The sequence below is a fragment of the Bufo gargarizans genome, chromosome 1 (genome assembly GCF_014858855.1).
Source record: "Bufo gargarizans isolate SCDJY-AF-19 chromosome 1, ASM1485885v1, whole genome shotgun sequence".
Taxonomy (NCBI): Eukaryota; Metazoa; Chordata; class Amphibia; order Anura; family Bufonidae; genus Bufo; species Bufo gargarizans.
In genome coordinates this window covers 501,261,393-501,282,056 of record NC_058080.1, presented here as the reverse complement: position 1 = coordinate 501,282,056, position 20,664 = coordinate 501,261,393, and the positions used below count along the sequence as shown (strand labels likewise).

At 43.3% G+C, this 20,664-nt stretch overlaps 1 protein-coding gene across 5 annotated transcripts in view; it reads right to left on the bottom strand.

Annotated features, from left to right (window-relative positions):
• The window catches only part of ADCY4 (adenylate cyclase 4), an 85,336-nt gene that overhangs the window by 15,391 nt on the left and 49,281 nt on the right, over nucleotides 1–20,664 (bottom strand). For all 5 annotated transcript variants that reach the window (XM_044274903.1, XM_044274894.1, XM_044274875.1 and 2 more), the window contains exons 3-15: nucleotides 18,196–18,393; nucleotides 17,944–18,108; nucleotides 17,269–17,418; nucleotides 16,048–16,193; nucleotides 14,821–14,932; nucleotides 14,614–14,741; nucleotides 9,773–9,931; nucleotides 9,563–9,695; nucleotides 7,801–7,980; nucleotides 4,767–4,810; nucleotides 3,243–3,323; nucleotides 2,844–2,913; nucleotides 301–398 (exon numbers count right to left, since the gene is read on the bottom strand). In XM_044274903.1, the coding sequence (XP_044130838.1) occupies nucleotides 301–398; nucleotides 2,844–2,913; nucleotides 3,243–3,323; nucleotides 4,767–4,810; nucleotides 7,801–7,980; nucleotides 9,563–9,695; nucleotides 9,773–9,931; nucleotides 14,614–14,741; nucleotides 14,821–14,932; nucleotides 16,048–16,193; nucleotides 17,269–17,418; nucleotides 17,944–18,108; nucleotides 18,196–18,393 (1,664 nt within the window). The remainder of the gene's footprint in view (nucleotides 1–300; nucleotides 399–2,843; nucleotides 2,914–3,242; nucleotides 3,324–4,766; nucleotides 4,811–7,800; nucleotides 7,981–9,562; nucleotides 9,696–9,772; nucleotides 9,932–14,613; nucleotides 14,742–14,820; nucleotides 14,933–16,047; nucleotides 16,194–17,268; nucleotides 17,419–17,943; nucleotides 18,109–18,195; nucleotides 18,394–20,664) is intronic.

Below are 20,664 nucleotides of genomic sequence, written 5' to 3'. Positions count from 1 at the left end.
GAAACTAATTATCACCCCTAACCATGTCCACTTTCCAAACTTTTTGGAGCGAGAATTGGGAGTTGGGGGCTTGATAAACTCCCCCCTTAGTGTACTCATCTAAGACAAGTATCCATGAAGAACCACAGGAGGTACAACAACAATGTAACATCCCCATATACTGTATTGCAGCGTCTTATCACTGAAAGGTCAGCTTTCTTCTTGCTTTCATCCAATAAGTCTTCCCATCTTTATTGCCCTGTTTGTGGACAGGATTCACTTCTGCCCATAGAACATCCCAACAATTCAGTGATGACTTACTTGGGAGATACCAGCATCTGGACTACAAAGTTACAAACAAAGATGAAGAAGCAACAGGCGGTGTAATACTTGAAGGATGGCAAGTCTGAGAGTCGGTACTGTAGAAAATAATAAAAAGGAGATCCACCATGTCATCAGCTTTCTAGACATTTAGACCTCGTTATAAAGCAAAAACATTTTCTTTGTTGTCAAAGCATTTCAGCCTCCACCTGCACCTTTTTGTTACAAGGGAAAGGATCCGTCCATTTTTTCCAGAAACAGCGCCACATCTGTCCCTGGGCTGTGTCTGGTACTGCAGTTCATCCCTATTCTAGTGAATCAAGACAATGGATGGACGTTTTACTGTTTGTGGAAAAATGGCAGATCTGTATTTCGTACTCTGGACAACCCCTGTAAGAATCTTGCATCATCCTGCTGTGTAAAGCATCATTTACTGTAGATGTATACTGTACGTATCTATCGTGATTGTTTTGGAGGGGTGCAGCATTCCCCATTCTTCTAGTCCATGCAGGGAAGGAACTCTGAGCTGATCTGAACACGGCACAGCTGCTGCTGCAATAATTGGCCTCTCAGATATTTTCCACATTTCTGCAAAACCATTCATATTTTTCCAAAAGTGATTACAGAGAATCTCGGCTGTAAATCACTATTCACGGCAATTTCAAAGAGATCTTTTTCTAGCTTCCCATGACTTAATTTGAGAGGATTTAGGTTTACTCACTGGCACTATATGTACTGTTAATCCTTAGGAACAGCTGCACAAAGTAACAACCAGCAAAGAATAAAATCACAAACACTACTGCCAACCATAGAGATGTTGGGGCACTTTAGGGTATGTCAGGCATCTTGGACTTTACCTTGCATAATGGTGAATTGCTGTTATGAATAACTTTCTACAGCTTGAGAATTCAGGCTGGACTTGTGAGGATTTAGGCTGGGTTCAGCAAACTGAGCCTATATGATGAGGACTCTAAACCTGACTGATGCAAAAACTGCATGTTAAACTTGATGTGGAAATGTATTACTTCAAGAAAGAGGTTTAAGAGAATGTTCCTTATTCCTATTCACACGACCATATTTTTTTTTCTGTGTGCTATCAGCAGGAGCAACAGACTACAAATGGATAGCACACAAATCCATAGAAGCTATTCACACCACTGGTTTTCTACACAGTTCCTTGAAACTCAAAGCATGTCCTATTGTGGATCTTTCTTCACAGCGCTGGAGACCATAGGAGACTGCGGTCTCCAGTGGGTGCCAGGTCCGTGCCCTACATGGACTCCACTGCCATATTAAAGACCGTTCATGCAGCCACAACATGGACGATTTTTGAAACAGCTGTGTGAATAAACATTAAAACTGTATGTACAGAAAACTGCATTTATTGTAATCTTTACAAGCATTTTTTTACATTGATGCTCTTCCTATAAAATTCTGTACAAATATTACCAAATGCCCTACATGAACCTAGCCTTAGAAATACACCGTCACAGCTACATAAGGCTGAGCGATTAATCACATTAATTAGATTAATTCACCCTTTTAGTGCTTGATGATATTGATTTGTAGGGAAATCGGCATATCAATTTTTTTCCCCTCTGGACGCTATATAATAATAATTTACAAGATTCCCTTTACCTTTGAATTGATGTCATTATCTGCGATCCTATCTTTTTGTCTTGGTATTGGCTGTACTCGGGAGAGTTACCACTATCAGGGTGCTGTGGGAGTAAGGTTGTGGGCATGCACAGAAGGTCCTAGCAAATTGTAGGCACCATATACACGGAGGTGCTTAGACCCGGGATACAGCTACACTGATAGTTACTACGGGCAAGAAGCAGAAGACCAAGTCTTGTGCTGCTCTCGTGTGCTCCTAGCCTCCTTCAGTGCCTGAACAGGTTTGAGAGGCCTAAAGAGTGGCATCTGCCGGCTGCTGCGATATGGGAGGTCCCGACACTGCCCTAAGGAAAGATGCAGCATGTGGTGCCCAGTGGTATCAGATGCACATTGCGGGCAGAGTCACCAGATGTGCTATTACAGTGTGAGAGGCCTGGCCTTTATCTCATCTGGGGGAGGCCTCATCTGTAGTTCTACTTAAAGACGATCTGCTGTTTCTGATCGTTCTTTACCGCAGGCCCAGTGACGTCACGACTAGTATCAATGGCCTGGGCGGGGCCAAGCTCCATTCAAGTTAACAGAGCTTAGCCCCGCCCAGGCCATTGATACTAGTCGTGACGTCACTGGGCCTGCGGTAAACAGCGAGAAGGCTGCAGCGCACTAGACTAAATGGACACATTGGTCTGAGAACTGTCCTTCACAAAAAAGTGTTCCCAAGTTATGAGCACGTGATTACATCTGTTATACGTTATTAATCACAGAAAAATAAAAATCATCGGCAGGAAAAAAAAAAAAAAAACTAGGTTTATTTGTTATATATATATATAAAATATATGTTATATATATATAATATATGTTATATATATATATATATATATATATAAAACAACAAACTACATAATATATAGTAAAGTATAACAGCCTACCTCTTTTTCTATGTCTTTCTGGTTGAAATACAAAGTGACCCGGTTAAAATCATCAGATTTTTTCCATTGCCTGATGGAGACAAAGCCACAATAATTATTAGATTCAGTCAGAATTAGGCCTCTTGCATATGAACATGCAGGGTTTTGTGGTCCGCAAATTGCTGCCCGTGTGCCTTCCGCAATTTGCGGAACGGAATGGATGGCCCATTATACAAATGCCTAGTCTTGTCTGCAAAACGGACAAGAATAGGACATGATCTATAATTGTGGCCCCATTGAAGTGAATGGTACCAGATCCAAGCCGCAAAAAATGCGGCTCGGATGCAGGTCCAAACCACGGTCGTGTGCAAGAGGCCTTATACAGAGACACAAACAGGATAATTTCTTAAAAGTAAGTACCTCAACGATTTAAGTTCTTCCAAAATACTGGAGATACTGTTATCAGTTGATGACTCATTTGCTTCTTTTGGAGATCGATACCTTAAAGAAACAGACTTGATGAAAATAAGGGAAGGGAGAAGTAAGTGATGAAAAACAGAACCAAAAAGAAATAAAATAAAATGTGAATTGGAAAGAAGATTTTTTTATTTAAGAAAGATCTATGTATATGGAAGCTTCAACTGAATATACTTTCAATGACTAGCAAGCATAACCAACACAAAAGAGGTAATAAACTGTCTAAACTGATGTAAGCTGCCCATCCACACATCAGATAAGCTAAAGCTGTATGAGCTGAACAGAAAAGGGACTGGTTGGCACCCCATGTGAAGAAATGTGGTGCTCAGTTGTAAGGTAATTCCCAAGACAACAATATAAAGTACCACGGCACTTAAAAGAAACTTGATTTGCATTTAGGTATTTATTTCACCCATCCAGAATTGTTATCATGACAAGGCCAACGTTTCGGTCCAGCCTGGACCTTGTTCACGGCCGTATTGTCCCGTAGTGTGGCGACGCCATCCACTCCTCTTCACACTATGGGATTAAATGATAACCATAACTTATGGTCCGTGGTAGCGGAATCCATAACGGAATTCTTACATAACCCGAACCTTGTACGCCGAACTTGAAACACAAGTTCGCTCATCCCTACTGACAACTATTGTGGCTAGCTTTTGAGAGATGGATCTTGGAATAGAATGAAATATAGTACGGCATGCTATGTTTCTGGTGCTATTAGACAACCCAAAGTCGTCACCAGAGCCATCAAATTTCAGTAAGCTAGCACAATTATTGTCATTTCTATAAACGCCATCAATAACCCAGGGAAACAATTAACCGAGAGGGAAATTTGGACTCAATCACTACTTTTTTTCTATGGGATATAGTGGCACCAGGGCCCACGGTGATAAATATATGATCGTTGGGATTCCCAACAATCACTAGAATATGGATCCTGTGCCAACGTTCCGGAGGAGTCTGAGTGGACCAGTGGTCATGCAATCAGTCCCATAGAAACCTAATGGAGCAGCAATGCACATGTGTGACAAATGTTCCATTTAAATGATTCTGGAATGGGGGTTCAGGATCCCCATTCTAGTTAACGTGGGGGCCTCAGTAGTTGGAACCCACTGATCATACACTTGTCACCTATCCTGAGGATGGGAGAACCCCTGCAGCCATGGAGCATTTTCTAACATTAGTTAGCAAAACGGGTCCCTACAGTTTTAAGCAAAGAGGAGATAAATGAAGTGTATAGTACTAAGACATGTGGAACAAACACACTGTTAAGACAAAGGAGTACATAAAGACAGATATTCTCTTCTCACAAGAAGCTGTGCTGACATCAGACACATGGAAGCCACAGGACAGAAGGGCCAAGCAGGAGAACATGTAGCAGATTCTTTAAAGAGGGGTATATGACATCACAAGGGCATGTAGGAAGCATAAAGCAGCAAGGAAGAAGAAGACTCCTGCTCCTACTTGTCAGTATTCCCGAACTGAGGCATTGCAGACATTGGTAGTTCCTAGAAAAGAAATATCAAGGGGTATATTACAAGGAAAAGCACTACATGTTAATCTATGTGCATTAAAGGGAATCTGTCCTCACACCCCAAAAACTAGAGTAAGCGGTGTATAGTGTAAGTGACACTGAGTCCGGTTAGGTCATTCTTATCTTCATAGTCACTTGCATTCTGACGCTGTGCTCCGACAAACCAGCAGTAAATGCTCTGAGAGGACTCCAGAGCTCACACACGTAATGGAGAGGACTCAAGAATGCATTTACTGCTGGTTTGTGGGAACATCAATGACTATGAAGATAAAAATGACATAACCGGACTCAGTGTCACTTACACTATATACCGCTTAGGCCCCTTTCACACGGGCGACTTTTCCGTGCGGGTGCGATCCGTGCGGCGAACGTATGGCACCCGCACTAAATCCTGACCCATTCATTTCTATGGGGCTGTGCACATGAGCGATGTTTTTAACGCATCACTTGTGCGTTCAGTTGAAATCGCAGCATGCTCTATATTTTCCGATTTTGACGTGACGCAGGCCCCATAGAAGTGAATGGGGTGCGTGAAAATCGGATGGCATCCGCAAGCAAGTACGGATGCCGTGCGATTTGCACGCATGGTTGCTAGGAGACCATCGGGATGGAGACCCGATCATTATTATTTTCCCTTATAACATGGTTATAAGGGAAAATAATAGCATTCTGAATACAGAATGCATAGTAAAACAGCGCTAGAGGGGTTAAAAAAAAAAAAAAAAAATATTTAACTCACCTTAGTCCACTTGCTCGCGAAGCTGGCATCTCCTTGTGTCTCCGCTGCTGATGAACAGGACCTGGGGTGAGCTGCTCCATTAAATATCGGTTAAGGACCTTTGATGACGTCACTCCGGTCATCACATGGTACGTCACATGATCTTTTACCATGGTGATTCACCATGGTAAAAGATCATGTGACGACCGGAGTGACGTCATCGAAGGTCCTTAACCGATATTTAATGCAGCAGCTCACCCCAGGTCCTGTTCATCAGCAGCGGAGACACAAGGAGATGCCAGCTTCGCGAGCAAGTGGACTAAGGTGAGTTAAATTATTTATTTTATTTTTTTAACCCCTCTAGCGCTGGTTTACTATGCATTCTGTATTCAGAATGCTATTATTTTCCCTTATAATCATGTTATAAGGGAAAATAATACAATCTTCAGAACATCAATCCCAAGCCCGAACTTCTATGAAGAAGTTCAGGTTTGGGTACCAAACATGCGCGATTTTTCTCACGCGAGTGCAACGCATGACAATGTTTTGCACTTGCGCAGAAAAAAATCGCGCATTTTCCCGCAACGCACCCGGCTCTTATCCGGGCAAAAAAACTCACGCCCGTGTGAAAGAGGCCTTACTCTAGTTGGGGAAGGGGGGGTTTCGGAGCCGACAGATTCCTTTTAAAGGGGGCTGTGCCAAGTTAATAATGCTGACACATTGTGAAGAGACTTTGCACTTGGATGTATTTTTGCAATTACATAAAGGTTGGACCATTTCTAGCTGTGTGTTCCCCTTGCACGAACGCCCTCCCCTTGGCTTGTTATCCTACTGTTTGTGTGGCTTTGTCCCAGCATCTGGTCGAGCATGTGCAGTTCTTCATGGTTTGTGACTATGTCAGCCTCATTAGGCTACATGCACACGACCGTGCTGTATTTTGCGGTCCGCAAACCGCGGATCCGCAAAAAACGGAAGCCGCCCGTGTGCCTTCCGCAATTTGCAGAACGGAACGGGCGGCCATTGATATAACTGCCTATTCTTGTCCATTTTGCGGACAAGAATAGGACATGTTATTTTATTTTTTTGCGGTGCCGCGGACCGGAGCCACGGATGCGGACAGCACACAGAGTGCTGTCCGCATCTTTTGCGGCTCCATTGAAATGAATGGGTCCGCATCAGAGCCGCCAAAATGGCAGAAATATGTAACTTTTATCAAAGATTGAAAGTAAAAGTTCTGTTTTTGCTGCCATAAAAAATTACTTTACAGGGCTCTGTTGGGAATTGAACTCCAGCCCTTCAGCCTGGCACTACAGAATCTGTTATAATGATATAATTGTCAATGCCTTAACGGGAACCTGTCAGGTTAAACATGGTGTCTGAGCTGCAGGCAGCATGTTATAGAGCAAGAGGAGCTGAGCAGACTGATGTATAAAAGTAATTTAAATTCCGGCTTAATCTGGACTTTGACATCATGGAGGCGGTCCTATCAGTGACCGACAGCCTGCCCTCTATGACTGTGTATACAGAGACAGCTGTCAATCACTGATAGGACCGCCTCCTTGACTTAAAAGCCCAGAATGAGCAGGAATTTAAATGAATTTAATATAAGTTATACTGAATCGTATATATCAGTCTGCTCAGCTCCTCCTGCTCTATAACATATTGCCTGCAGATCACATTGCATTTTCATGGTGACAGGTTCCCTTTAAAAGTTACTAAAAAGTAATTCTGTTTAGTAGCTTTTTAGGCACAGAACATGATATCTTTACCAGACTGAGGTTCTACAGAGAAATGGTAAATTTGCTACCTGCTGGAGGTCTGGGGTTGAAAGCACAAAGGAGTCTGATAGGAGCGAGGAGAAGCTGGTGGGAGGACTACAGCACACACAGGACACTGTGCTCATGGGAGTTGTAGTTTTCAGTGCTACACAGGTAATCACATGCTCTAGGATGTAGGACCTCCTAGAAAAGCTTTTTTAAATGGCCAGTACTACAGGTACAGTGAGTGTGCCAAAATAGAATAGGGGGAAGCTAAGGAGGTCACCAAATGGCCAACTAGTGTGCATATGCAGTATTCCTAGTGCTTTTATCACTTTTTTTGCAACCGTCTTACTTGGCACAACCCCTTTATTATTTCTTAGAACAACTAGCAGCTTTCTTGGGACCTCTTAATTCCCCAAGCATGCTCCTCTGTACAGAAAGGACAGAAGGATATATTTCACAAACAACAGATTTATGGATACTTACCATAATGCGGGAGGTGCTGAGGTTTTCCGGTATTAGGCTGTCTCTATGATTTAGATGTGCAAATGGTTTAGCTGCTCCCCAAGATTCCAGATAGCGTGTCATACGGACAGATGCCCGTGTCTTGGTGACCTCGGAAGACTTTGTAGGCAGTATGTCATCTTCCTCGCTGTCAGCACTAGTCTGTAGGAACAGACAGCTGGATTTATATAGCCTGTTGTCAGTCAGAAATTAACCGGTATATTTCTCCCAATTGCTGATTAAAGGAGTGTCTACTTTATACAACAACATATGCATTGTGGATATTACCAGTGTACTTACATGTTATCAATGCTAGTTATTAATACTTACAACTGTGATCAGAATGTATCATTCTGGGAAACCGATAAACTTAAATATTCTAGTTTTCAAACCGGGGGGGGGGGGGGAGAATGGCTGTGCGTCTTATAAAGCGAATACCAGTGAGTGCTTCAATTATGGAAGCACTCACTAGTATGCATTAGGTGCCAGGAGTGGGGAGTGAAGCGCTATGAGCGCTTATGGTACTCACCCTCCCTGGTCTTCCTTCCTGGGGCTGGTGCTGCACTGTCCTGACTGCATACAGCATCAGGAAGCAGTGCGGCTCGGGCCGGAGAAGACAGGGGAGCACGACTTCTGCCAGAGGTGGAGAGGAGCTTCGTGGCAGGAGAGGTAAGAGGAGTTTTTATTTTATTTTTTTAATCTGATCTGAGGTCTGATGGGGTTATAACAAAGAACTCTGATTAGGTGGTCTGACACTGTGGGCTGATATGAGGTCTGATGGGGGTCTGACGTGGTGTCCCGATATGGGAGTCTGATGTGATGTCCTGATATGGGGGTCTGATCCGATTTCCTGATATTAATGGGGTCCGATCTGAGGTCTGATGAAAACATTTTTTTCTTATTTTCCTCCTCTAAAACCTGGGGTGCGCGTCTTTATCATCAAGTGTGGTAATTAAAAATGTAGTATAGCCACTAAGTATTTCAATGAAATCTAACCATTTAGTGCCACTTGCTCTCTATTCACCTCACTGATGAGGGCATACATGTTCCGTTCCATCCTTTAACTGCTACCAGTTGCAGCAGAAGGGACACGTCCCCTGAGCTGGTAGCTCAAAATAAAATAAATCTAGCAGAACAATAGATGGGGAGATCTTTGGAAGCATGTGAGATACCGGGGTGGTTCTATCTTTGTTAGAAAGAGGTTGACGTGCACTATATGATGTCTGATTTTTATTTTTTACATTAACTATGGGATAGCCCTTTAATAGAACAGTAATGGTTCCAATGAACTTTATTCACACTTGCTTTGGATTTTAAAGCGTTTATCTAGTTTGGAAAACTCACACTATAATGTACAATTGTGTAATGCTTCATTTCACATATGGCGGTGCTGCATGTGCTAGGGCAGGGATCAGCAACCTTCGCCACTCGAGCTGTTGTGAAACTACGATTCTCAGCATGCTCCATTCATTTCTACGTGAGTTCTTAGAAGAGCAAGTATGCATGCTGGGAGTTGGAGCTGGAGTGCCGTAGGTTGCCTACCCCTGTGCTAGGGGTACCAGCAGAGGAGCACCGTGTGATCAGCTTATTGTCAGACCCTTCTAACAAGTAGGGAGTGTCTAAAGCAGACAGCCCCTTTAGTTACTAGGCCTTTATCTCATCATGCACACATAACATTAAACAATCAACTTTTAGACTTCCAAGTAAGTACAAAACATATTAAGACCTATCTGTGTAAACTCACTCTGGGATCAATGACCAAGTAAGTTTTTGTGTTATTTTCTTTAAGATACGGATCTCTCTGTCTATATGTTACATCTTCAACTTCGTAGTCACCATCGAGGTGTGATAAAGTAGCTTCTGTGATGTGCACTCTCCTAAACAATAATGGACAAGGCAATAAGATTATGGACACACGCTGCACAAACTAACTATACAATGACCCAGATCTTACCCTGGCACTCCTCCTGCTTCCATGTGATTGGCCAGTGTTACATCATGTGACCAGACATCATACTGCCACTTCTGGAGCCCAATCACCCCACACAACACATTTCCCGAATGCACCCCAACGCGCATATTAATATCTACACCTGTGGCTTTGCGTAATTTCCTGGAGAAACAGTAAAAAAAAACAAGAGCTCAGTTCAGTGGATGCAGTGTAGTTAGGATCAAACCACAGAGATGTACAAAAACTAAAATACTGCCACATTTAGTTAAATGGGTTTTCCTATATTTTGATATTGATGATTGAGAGGGTCTGACACCCTGGACCCGTGTCAATCAGCAGTTTGAGGAGCAACATAGTACCGTCCATTGGATAGCAGCTGTGCTTGGTATTGCAGCTCAGCCCTATTCACTTAAATGAGACTGAGCTGCTCCTAGGCCACGTGACAGATGAACGTGACGTCACTGGCCTCCACCGCATCCTTTTCAAGCAACTGATCGGTGGGCGTCCAGTTGTCAGACCCCCGCCGATCTGATATTGAGGACCTATCATGAGGATAGGTCATCAATATCAGAATCTCAGAAAAAACCCTTAAAATAAATATATAATATTAATAATAAATCTAGTTTTGAGGAATTGATGACAAAAGACATATCTATCCATCTACTTGAGGAACTTGCCCACCTATCTGACATTTCTTCAGGTTCCAAATCAATAGCATTAAAACTGGATGGTTGGCAGCAGAGAAGTGCTGGAGAAACTGTAATGTTCTGGCTAGATACTAAAACAGGCTTTTTGGCTCTGGACTACTTATCAGCCTGTGCGTCCCATCATACAGAATATACATTAGAATTTTTCCCAGACAGAGAATTCATCTTTTAGTTACTTTTTCATACAAATAGGAATGACAGAAAAAACTAACATACAGCAGTGGTGTAAGGACTTTTGGTAAATGTGTTTGTGGACAATACGATCAAGCATGGAGGATTGTACTACTGGCCGCACAGCCTCTGAGACATTGTAGGCAAATTCTTCTTTGCCTGTTTGTTCTGGATGATAATACTATTTAATTGATAATTTGACAGCTTTATGGATCATAACAGTGTATCATTACATGTTGATCCTATGAGAGTTGATGACTAGACCTAAAACAATATACTTGTTCCTCAGGTAAGCCTAGATTTGTGATGAGCGAGTTCACAGAATTCCTAGGTTATACAAAGAGTTTCTCTGGAACCCAGGCAAACCTCAGTAACTTGGTATTAAGTTTTTGTACTATTTTAAAATCAGAGTAGCCTTGGTTAAAAAAATTCATTTTTATATAAACAATTTCTCAGGATATTACTGGACCACTCTGCCAAATCATGTAATCTACTTAAAAGTAGCTAAAATCAATTTCAGCAAGAGTAAGGTAAAATAAATATTTGTTAGAAACCCAACCAAACTCAAGTTTTATGGTTGGTTCTTGAAAACAGAATTCAGATGATTGTTAAGCAGAAGATTCATGTCCATGTTGATCTATTACCATGAAGCAAAAATAGACCGATTAATGGGTTGCAGTACGGTAGCAAATTTATTGAAAGAGATACTGCTGAGCCCATCTGGACACAGAATGACCTGAAACAAACCCTATTTCTTCAGTTGCTCATAACATTCATGCAGATACCAGTTGGGTAGATTTATTGTGCTGTTAGCTACTGAAGGCGCTAAGATTTAAAAAGGGGTTTGTGTATGCCAATACGTTTATAGGGGGGTTTGTGTATGCCGATACGCTTATAGGGGGGTTTGTGTAAGCCGATACGCTTATAGGGGGGTTTGTGTAAGCCGATACGTTTATAGGTGGTTTGTGTATGCTGATACGTTTATAGGTGGTTTGTGTATGCTGCTACATTCATAAAGGTATGTGACGAATACCACACCTCGTGCCCGCTTGACGTCGCCTACGTCGAGCTCATGAGACGCGGTATGATCAAGGGTTACCAAAAACGTGACGTTACGCCCTCCAGAGGAGCAGGCAAGGTCAGCTTGGTACAGTTTACACAGACACCTCCTGTCCACGCAGACACAGAGAGGCAACAAGCTGAGAGAGCCTTTTCACTGCCGCAGTGAAAACAGCGCTGTCTCAGCCCGGGTATCTGCCACCAGCTTCTCGTTTGATATAAGCCCGGTCCGCTAATGGGATTATATAGGGTGAGAAACCAAGCCGTGGTAGCTTATAACTAGGCCAAAACACGGACGTGGGGATTCGTGATCGAGATACAAGATAGCACAAGATTAAATTATATATTTAATCGCCGTAAGGACACACTAGATATAACACAATATACACAGAGAATATATACAGTGGTCTGAGGTTACAGATACAGGTTATATGGGTACAACAGGGTTAAGCAGAGCAAAAGTCAAAACTACATAGCTGTAAGCTATCCAGGCATGCTGGGAGTTGTAGTTTTGCAACAGCTGGAGGGCCGCAGTTTGGACATGCCTGCTGTAGACACATGAAGGGCAGTGATCTCAGCTAGTTCCTAGGTCCCTCTAAACACATTACACAATGTGACCCTTCTTCAGAGAAAGACACGCCCTCTTGCTGGCACATACCTTTTAACCTGTAGCCGGCCCCTCCCCTCCCGGCCTGTGGGAGGGGTCCACTTCCCCCCTGCTGGACTGGCTGCAAATGACCCACAAAATCCTTTAGGGTTCATAGCTCCAGTCCAGAAAGTTAAACAGGGAGATGGTTCTGGGACCAACGCATCCGCCTGGGTCCCGGCTACAACTAGAGTCCAAACATGGTACCGTTAGTTGGTTTTTGTGGGGAGATATGGATATCTCCCTTCCCTGGCATGCCATCATCAAACAAAGCCTATGGGCATGTTCACCGTAGCCACCAGGACACAAATATTTATCCGGTTTGCGCCTGCGATGGCCGGGCGATCCATAATTCCTTATGAAATGTAGGTGCCAACATGTCTGGGAGGTACCATTGATCTTGGGCAAGAGCGGAGTCTCCCTGCTGGGGGTTTTCCTGCAGATTTGGTTGCCTCCAATATGGCTGGTTGAGGTGTGATATTATCCACCTGGGGCCTTCTTGATGCCTGGACCCCTGGGGCTTTCTCCCTTGCTAGCTGACAATCAGATGGTTGGGGGGTGGGAACATTTGCATGTAAATTGACTGCGTCAAAGCCAAATGGTGAATCAACTGACAATCAGGGCTGCCAGTAAATAATAATCCATATTCCTCACAGGGTCTGTGTATGCCAATGCATTTATAAAGGGTTTGTGTATGCTTATGTGGTTATAAGGAGTTTGTGTATGCCGATACGTTTATAAGGGGTTTGTGTATGCCGATACATTTATAAGGGGTTTGTGTATGTTGATGCATTTATAAGGGGTTTGTGTATGCTTACGTGGTTATAAGGAGTTTGTGTATGCTTATGTCTTTATTAGAAAATACACCACAGATGCACAGTATTAAGTGACATCCTGAGGCCTATTGATGAGAGATAAGGAAAGGTCCACTTTATTGTTCTCCTGGGAGATAGCCATTCCCAGACACTTGAGGTGGCGGTTTTCTCCTCTCGCCCCACTAAAAACACATACAGATCAATCGTATATGTATATGAAGGAGTTAGGAGAGACCGCCGTTGCTGTAAGAGTGTTCAGCCACTAGCTATTGAAGGTGTATGGACACCCTAACTGTACTAAAAAGAGGAGATTTATCTGCCTGTATGATCTATTACTCTGCAGGTGTCCAGGTGGAACCTCGTCTACATTTCGCCTTTTGTTAAATATCCAGTAGTCTTTGGTAAGGAAACAGTTCCACATAGTCTAGGAGTGAAAACAGCTGGTATCAGATAACTTGTAGATAATCGGCAATGTAAAGGTTAGACACACAATAGAAAAAATAAATACATTTTCTGGAACATGGCCAATTCCAAATGTGCTGAGTTATTGGAGTTCCACTATATTAAGAAGATCTTTACTGTGAAATAGGGGGGGAAAGACAGGAAATGTGCGGAATTATTCAATCCCTGCTACTTTGTAGTTGCCTAGGTAACACAACGTACCTGTACAGATTGCTGTATTTAACCACAGCTCCATAATGACAGAAGTATGAACTGAAGTAGCCATGCATTACCTACTTTGGAAGGCACATTCAGCTCAACTGGATGATGTAGACCTTTACAATAGGTAAGTAACTGGCAAGAAGCCGGCATTGGACGACAACAGCCGTCAAGCCTTCTAGATTATATAAAAAGATTATACACAAAGACTTTTCATGATCATTTATTGCAAAATGCTCTGATGTACTGCAGTGGTGGGTGACGTGGGTCAGCAAACACAACTGTGCTGTCTGCTTATCAAGTCAAAATGAATGCATTACTAGGGACTTTGTGGGATCAGTCCCGGCCATCAGTCATTTCCTCTTCTATGAAGAAGCAGATTGGCAGCTCGCATTAATACTACTAAACCTAGAATGCCATTTTTGACTTCCTCTGCTCCTTGGCACGCTCGAAAGTCTTCTAAAAATGTTACTGTGTATGATAACCTTACGGATGAGATCTCATCATCCCTATCAATAAAGAAAAGTGTAGTAGTGCACAGACCCCCTTTTTTTTCTTCCTACCCCTGTGATACTCTGAGGATTGGCCATTCCCTGGACCCAGGCTCTTCTAAGTGTTGTGCCTCTGATTGCACAACACATAGAAGTAAGCCTCTTTCTTTGCCCCCTACCACCAACACCAGGGGGTCCTGCTCAAGGAGCGCGTCTCTTCCTTTTCTTCTTTACATAAAGAGCGAACAAAGAAGCACAATACACAGCGCTCCAAGAATATTGTAAATGTTCTCACCGGATAGCCTGGCACATATCTAAGCCCATTTGGACGCAGTTCTTGGCATGGTCTGGCAAGCATTCTGGTAGCCCTGACACACAGTAATAGCAGTCACCCAAAATCTTGATGCGCATGCAATTATTTTCCTGCAGAAGACAAAACATCTCCTTAGTTCTTGTAAAGGACATACTGTATTGACGCCAGTCATCTACGTTTACTACTCACCTTTGCAATCTGGTCGAACTTCCCAAAAAGCTCATTCAACATGAGTACCAACTCTTTGGGGGAGCACTCACTGGAAAGTAGCGTGAAGCCCACGATATCTGCATACAGGATGCTGCAAAAATGAAAGCAATGTACGATGTGAACAGTGCCTCATCATGTGCACAAAGGAACAACGGTCTACATTACGACCATGCATCACATAGAATGTGTCGGCAGATAAGAACCATTTGGCCCATCTAGTCTGCCCAATATACTGAATCCTATGAATAGCCCCTGGCCCTATCTTATATGAAGGATGGCCTTATGCCTATCCCATGCATGCTTAAACCCCTTCACTGTATTTGCAGCTACCACTTCTGCAGGAAGGCTATTCCATGCATCCACTACTCTCTCAGTAAAGTAATACTTCCTGATATTACTTTTAAACCTCTGCCCCTCTAATTTAAAACTATGTCCTCTTGTAGCAGTTTTTCTTCTTTTAAATATTCTCTCCTCTCTTACCTTGTTGATTCCCTTTATGTATTTAAAAGTTTCTATCATATCCTCTCTGTCTTGTCTTTCTTCCAAGCTATACATGTTAAAGGGGTTGTCCGGGTTCAGCTCTGAACCCCCGACATTCCTCCATTTTCACCCAGGCAGCCCCGCTGACATGAGCATCGGATCAGTTCATGCTCCGATGCTCTCCTTTGTCCTGCGCTAAATTGCGCAGAGCAAAGGCATTTTTAGGAGTTCCGGTGACGTACCGGGCTCTCCATGGGGCTGACAGGAACTCTAGTGACGTCAGCGGCACTGATGGGCGGGATTTAGCTCTGCCCATGCCAGTAAAACAGCTAGGGCAGAGCTAAAGCCCGCCCCTCAGAGCTGGTGACGTCACCGAACACACTGCCGGGCGGAAGTTACCGCCCGGCAGTGTGTTATTGAAAACAAAAGAGCCTATGCCCTGCGTGATTTAGCGCAGGGCATGGGAGCGCATCGGAGCATGAGCTGCTCCGATGCTAGCCTCAGGGGGGCTGTCTGAGTGAAAATAAGGGTATGTCCGGGTTCCGCTCTGAACCCGGACAACCCCTTTAAGGTCCTTTAATCTTTCCTGGTAAGTTTTATCCTGCAATCCATGTACCAGTTTAGTAGCTCTTCTCTGAACTCTCTCCAAAGTATCAATATCCTTCTGGAGATATGGTCTCCAGTACATTAACATGACGCTCGTGGCCAAGGCTGGCTTTTACACACCTTACATCTTTGTGCCGCTTGATGTACAGATTATGGAAGTTATTAGTACTTTCTTGCTGCGGTCTCTTGTCTTTTAATCTCGCTATGATCTCTTCTTTCATCTCTGTTGCAATATACTGTGGCAGAATTGAAAGCAACAGCTGCTCCTGGGAAGCGAGAACACAGAATGTAAGGCAAAAGAACCATGATGGCAAGAAGTGTACCAAATCTAATAATCACGGCCCAATCCAACTACTGTATACACAGTGTACTAGAAACCTCTGCTATAAAACTAAATCATCACAGAACGTCCACCCCGATCCGTTTAGTCAAACTAAAAAAGACCCACACTGATAAAAAACAAAAACAGTATATTATATAATATATATATATATATATATATATACACACACACACACACACTGTGTTCACATAGCATTTGGTGTCTGCCTGGACATCTGCCAAATATAACCATATCCCCCCATTCACCCAACAGAGGTCTTCAGAAACTCCCAAAATAGGGCTTTTGAGACTTTTTAGATGTAAAAATGTTGTGACTTTTTGCATTCTTACAGCACTCACTCCAGTTTTGTAATATGGGTGAAGAGTGGGTGTTGTTAGCTATGTTAATGAGTGTCACTCCAGATTTATCATTAAGATTTTCTTTAAAGAAATCACACAAAAAAAAAGTCACAATCTCACTCCAGGAGGGTGGAGTAGGAAAACTGGAGCAGCTTCTCTAGACAAAAAGTGTTAGGTCTAAGGATAAGACAAATTTATCAAACTTGACATTTGATAAATGTGGTATAACGTTCCCCAACACAGACTCAAGCAAAAGGGACTTCAGATATTCCCCTCATGATACATTCCCCCCTATGTTGCTGTATTTTATGCCACATTACCACATGAAATGTCACACATCATTTTGCGCAAGCGAGTCCGAAAAGTTGCAAAAGCCCTAATTTTTCGACTTATTGAAGCCAGAATTCTGGAGCCAATACAAGATAAATCAGGGCCATAGGCTCAAGCAAAACTGACTTCATATAATCCCCTAATGATAAATTCCCTCCTATGTTTTTTTATGTTGACTACAATTTTTTATGCAAAAGTATCCAGTAAAAAAAAATGTATAGAAACCAGTGTGTGACATATGCCAGTGTCCCTTGGAAGTACAGTATATGTATACCTCTAACACCAGGTACAATTACCATCTGAACAGAGTCCAACACTATTCTACCATACCTGCTGCCTCTCCTGCGAGTACAATTTGCGGCGGGAATGAATGAAGTTGATAGCTTCATGGTAGGTGTCTTTTAATGCACTTTCGGTGACCCGCTTGTGATAACCGCCAACCACATTGCCACACAGCAAGATGACCACATCTGCTATAATCTGCAGAAAGGTATGACGACAAATTGACAATTGAGTGTTGGGGGCGTTTTCCTGCACTGTCTGGTCAGTGCTGTATAGGAACACACCCTTCTTCCAAGGGAATGGTAGCACACAGTAATCAATTTATGTACAGATTTCTAAGAAGAATAACAGAGGAACAGCACAATACAGAGTTCTAAGAAAAGATCATTCATGACTTATGGGGAGTACAATTATTTACTAAAACAGACGTGGCAGGACCCACGTTTCCCAGGTTGAATGGAGGCATGCATGGGTGTGAAGATAGAGTAGGAGTTAACAATTTAGCAATACAGTACATTTCAGGGCTCCAGATGGTACCTTACAAAGTTGCCAGTGCACCCCAAAAAGTTTATTTGGCTGCTAAATATTTAGACTTGAGAGCCAAAGAAACCCTGGTGTGTTTTCTTTAAAGTCTGGAGCCCTTAATATAAAACTTTCTAAAAGATTTAGAGTCAGTAGAGAGGAAATGAACAATAATCCCCCATGGACTGGAGAGATTCCTACCTGCAAGGCGAATTCCCCGGCAGGCGGGTGACTTGATGAAGATACGTAAGCACTGAGGACAATGATATGTGATAGGGAGCAGCTAAGCCCAGCAAATATTGCCACTTTCATACTTAAAGGTAGCATGGTGTACAGGCTGACCGTCACAAACAGCGTCCAGTATACCTTAACAGAGCACAGAACAACATCTCTTGGAATATGCAGAAGTATACATTATTTAGAACAGGCTGCTACATACACTGCTCCACTTACCTGATCCCATGGAGTCACAATGGTGCTTGTGAATATAAAGGCATAGCCCATGGCGACTAAGCATCCCCAGATGATAAGAGCCAACAGTTTCATCCCCTTCTGCAGCACACTTTTTATGCACACCAGAATGAAGAGTAAAGTGAACACTCCCAGGGCGCAGAAAACACTTATCAGGAAGCCCACGTTGTCGGAGAAGGTCTACGGAGGAGATACAAGAACATCAACCTCAAGGGCAAAGCTCAATCTACGGGTTGTCATACTGCAAATACTGGAGAGCAGGGAACCAGATAGCGCACTTTGATAATTCACACAGGGGCAGGTTTACTAATCCTAACGATGAAGTAACCTTAGACAGACTATACCTGCAGCGACTGGATGGTGAACATGGTGCAGGGATAGATCCTTTTCTCTGACTCCATACCAACTATTAGTTAGTTTACTTCGAGACAGACTTATGCCAGGACTGTTGCACAATTTTGGTGCAAAATGGGGCATATATTTGACCACACCCCATTTCCCACTAAGCCAAGGCACAGTGAGCTACATGAGCCAAATTGAACCAAAAATGTTCCAAATTCTGCCAAATTTTGGTACATTTTATGACGTCACATTAGTAAATGTGGGCCACTGTGCCGACAAGGATCCTGTGATTTTAGTGTGAAAAATGCCCTTTTAAAAGCACGTCCGTAGATGCACATGCATAATGACAATTGAAATCTGGGCTGGTGCATTACTGGACATGCCACTCCTTGTTCAGAAGGTGCCAGAATACTTTCCATGGGCCACTGGAAACAAAAATAAGGGTTGTCTCAGCCAAAGTACAGCCATGGAAGTGTTCACTTCATACATGGAAGAAAGAGCCTCAGCATAGGGATGTCACACTAGTCATCACCATCTGCAAGGAGAGCTGCTCCCGATGCCAAGTACTTCTAGTCGTTACAATTCTTAGTGGAGATCAAGGCATTAAAGGGGAAGTTCCAGAATAGTTATTATGGGGAAAACAGGCATTAATAACAGACATGTCAGGAGAGGTGACAGCCCCTCTTTAAAGTTGTGTCAAGTTCAGAAGTTATCCCCTATCAACGGGATAGGAGATAACCAACTGATCTGTGAGCGTCTGACTGCTGGGACCCCCACCAATCAGGAGAACAGTGGTCCCGTTCCCCAGATTGGATGGAGAGTAAGAACGAGTATGCACCCTGATGTTCTACGAGACTGCTGAAAATAGCCTTGCACTTTACTCTGCTATCTCCTGAAGTCTCAGAGCATGAACGGAGCGGAAGGGCGCATACCCGACCTGCCGCTCCATTAAATCGGGTGATGATCCGTGGGGGTCCCAGCAGTCAGATTCCCTACAGATCAGTTAGTGGATAGAGGGATAACTTCTAAACTTGACACAACCCCTTTAAAGAGGAGCTATCCCCTCTCCTGACATGTCTGTGTTAATATTAGGCTACTTTCACACTGGCGTTTTGGCTTTCCGTTTGTGACATCCGTTTCAGGGCTCTCACAAGCGGTCCAAAACGGATCAGTTCAGCCCTAATGCATTCTGAATGGAAAAGGATCCGCTCAGAATGCATGTTTGCCTCCGTTCTGTCACCATTCCGCTCTGGAGGCGGACACCAAAACACTGCCTGCAGCTGTCCTGCCTGACGAAGCGGAGCCAAACGAATCCGTCCTGACACACAATGTAAGTCAATGGGGACGGATCCGTTTTCTATGACACAATAGAAAACGGATCAGTCTCCCATTGACTTTTAATGGAGTTCATTACGGATCCGTCTTGGCTATGTTACAGATAATACAAACGGATCAGTTCATGACAAATGCATGTGGTTGTATCATTGTAACAGATCCGTTTTTGCAGATCCATGACAGATCCGCCCAAAATGAGAGTGTAAAAGTAGCCTTACAATTCTGGAACATCACAACTCAGAATTGTGCTGTCCCTCTGTTATTCAAGACTCAAGTGTTCGTGTCCCACCTTTGTCAACTTACATATTCCAAACTTTCTAGGAATAACAGAGAAACAGCACAGAAAAACACAGCTATTTAGTAAAATAGATATGTATAGGTGGTGACAAGGGGTATGCCGATAAAAATCAACTTAAATTACTCCCATCCACATGATAGGGGATGACTATTAGATCTGTGGGGGTCTGACTGCTGGGACCCCTTCCGATCACAATCCAAGAATGAGAGAACCGCACCTGACCGGGCGCCATTCACTCCATTGCTGCTGCTGTACTCCTATGTCCACCAGTCCTATGGAGATGAATGGAGCGACAACACGTGTGCTCTGACACTCTATTCATTTGAGGGGGCCCTAGTGCTTGGGATCAGTGGGGGTCCCAGTGCTCGAACCATCTCCAATTTAATAGTCATCCCCTATTTCGTGGATAGCAGAATACCCCTTTAACAATAAACCACCTCCACAGTATGAGCACGAACGATGGCTCGTCCTCATAC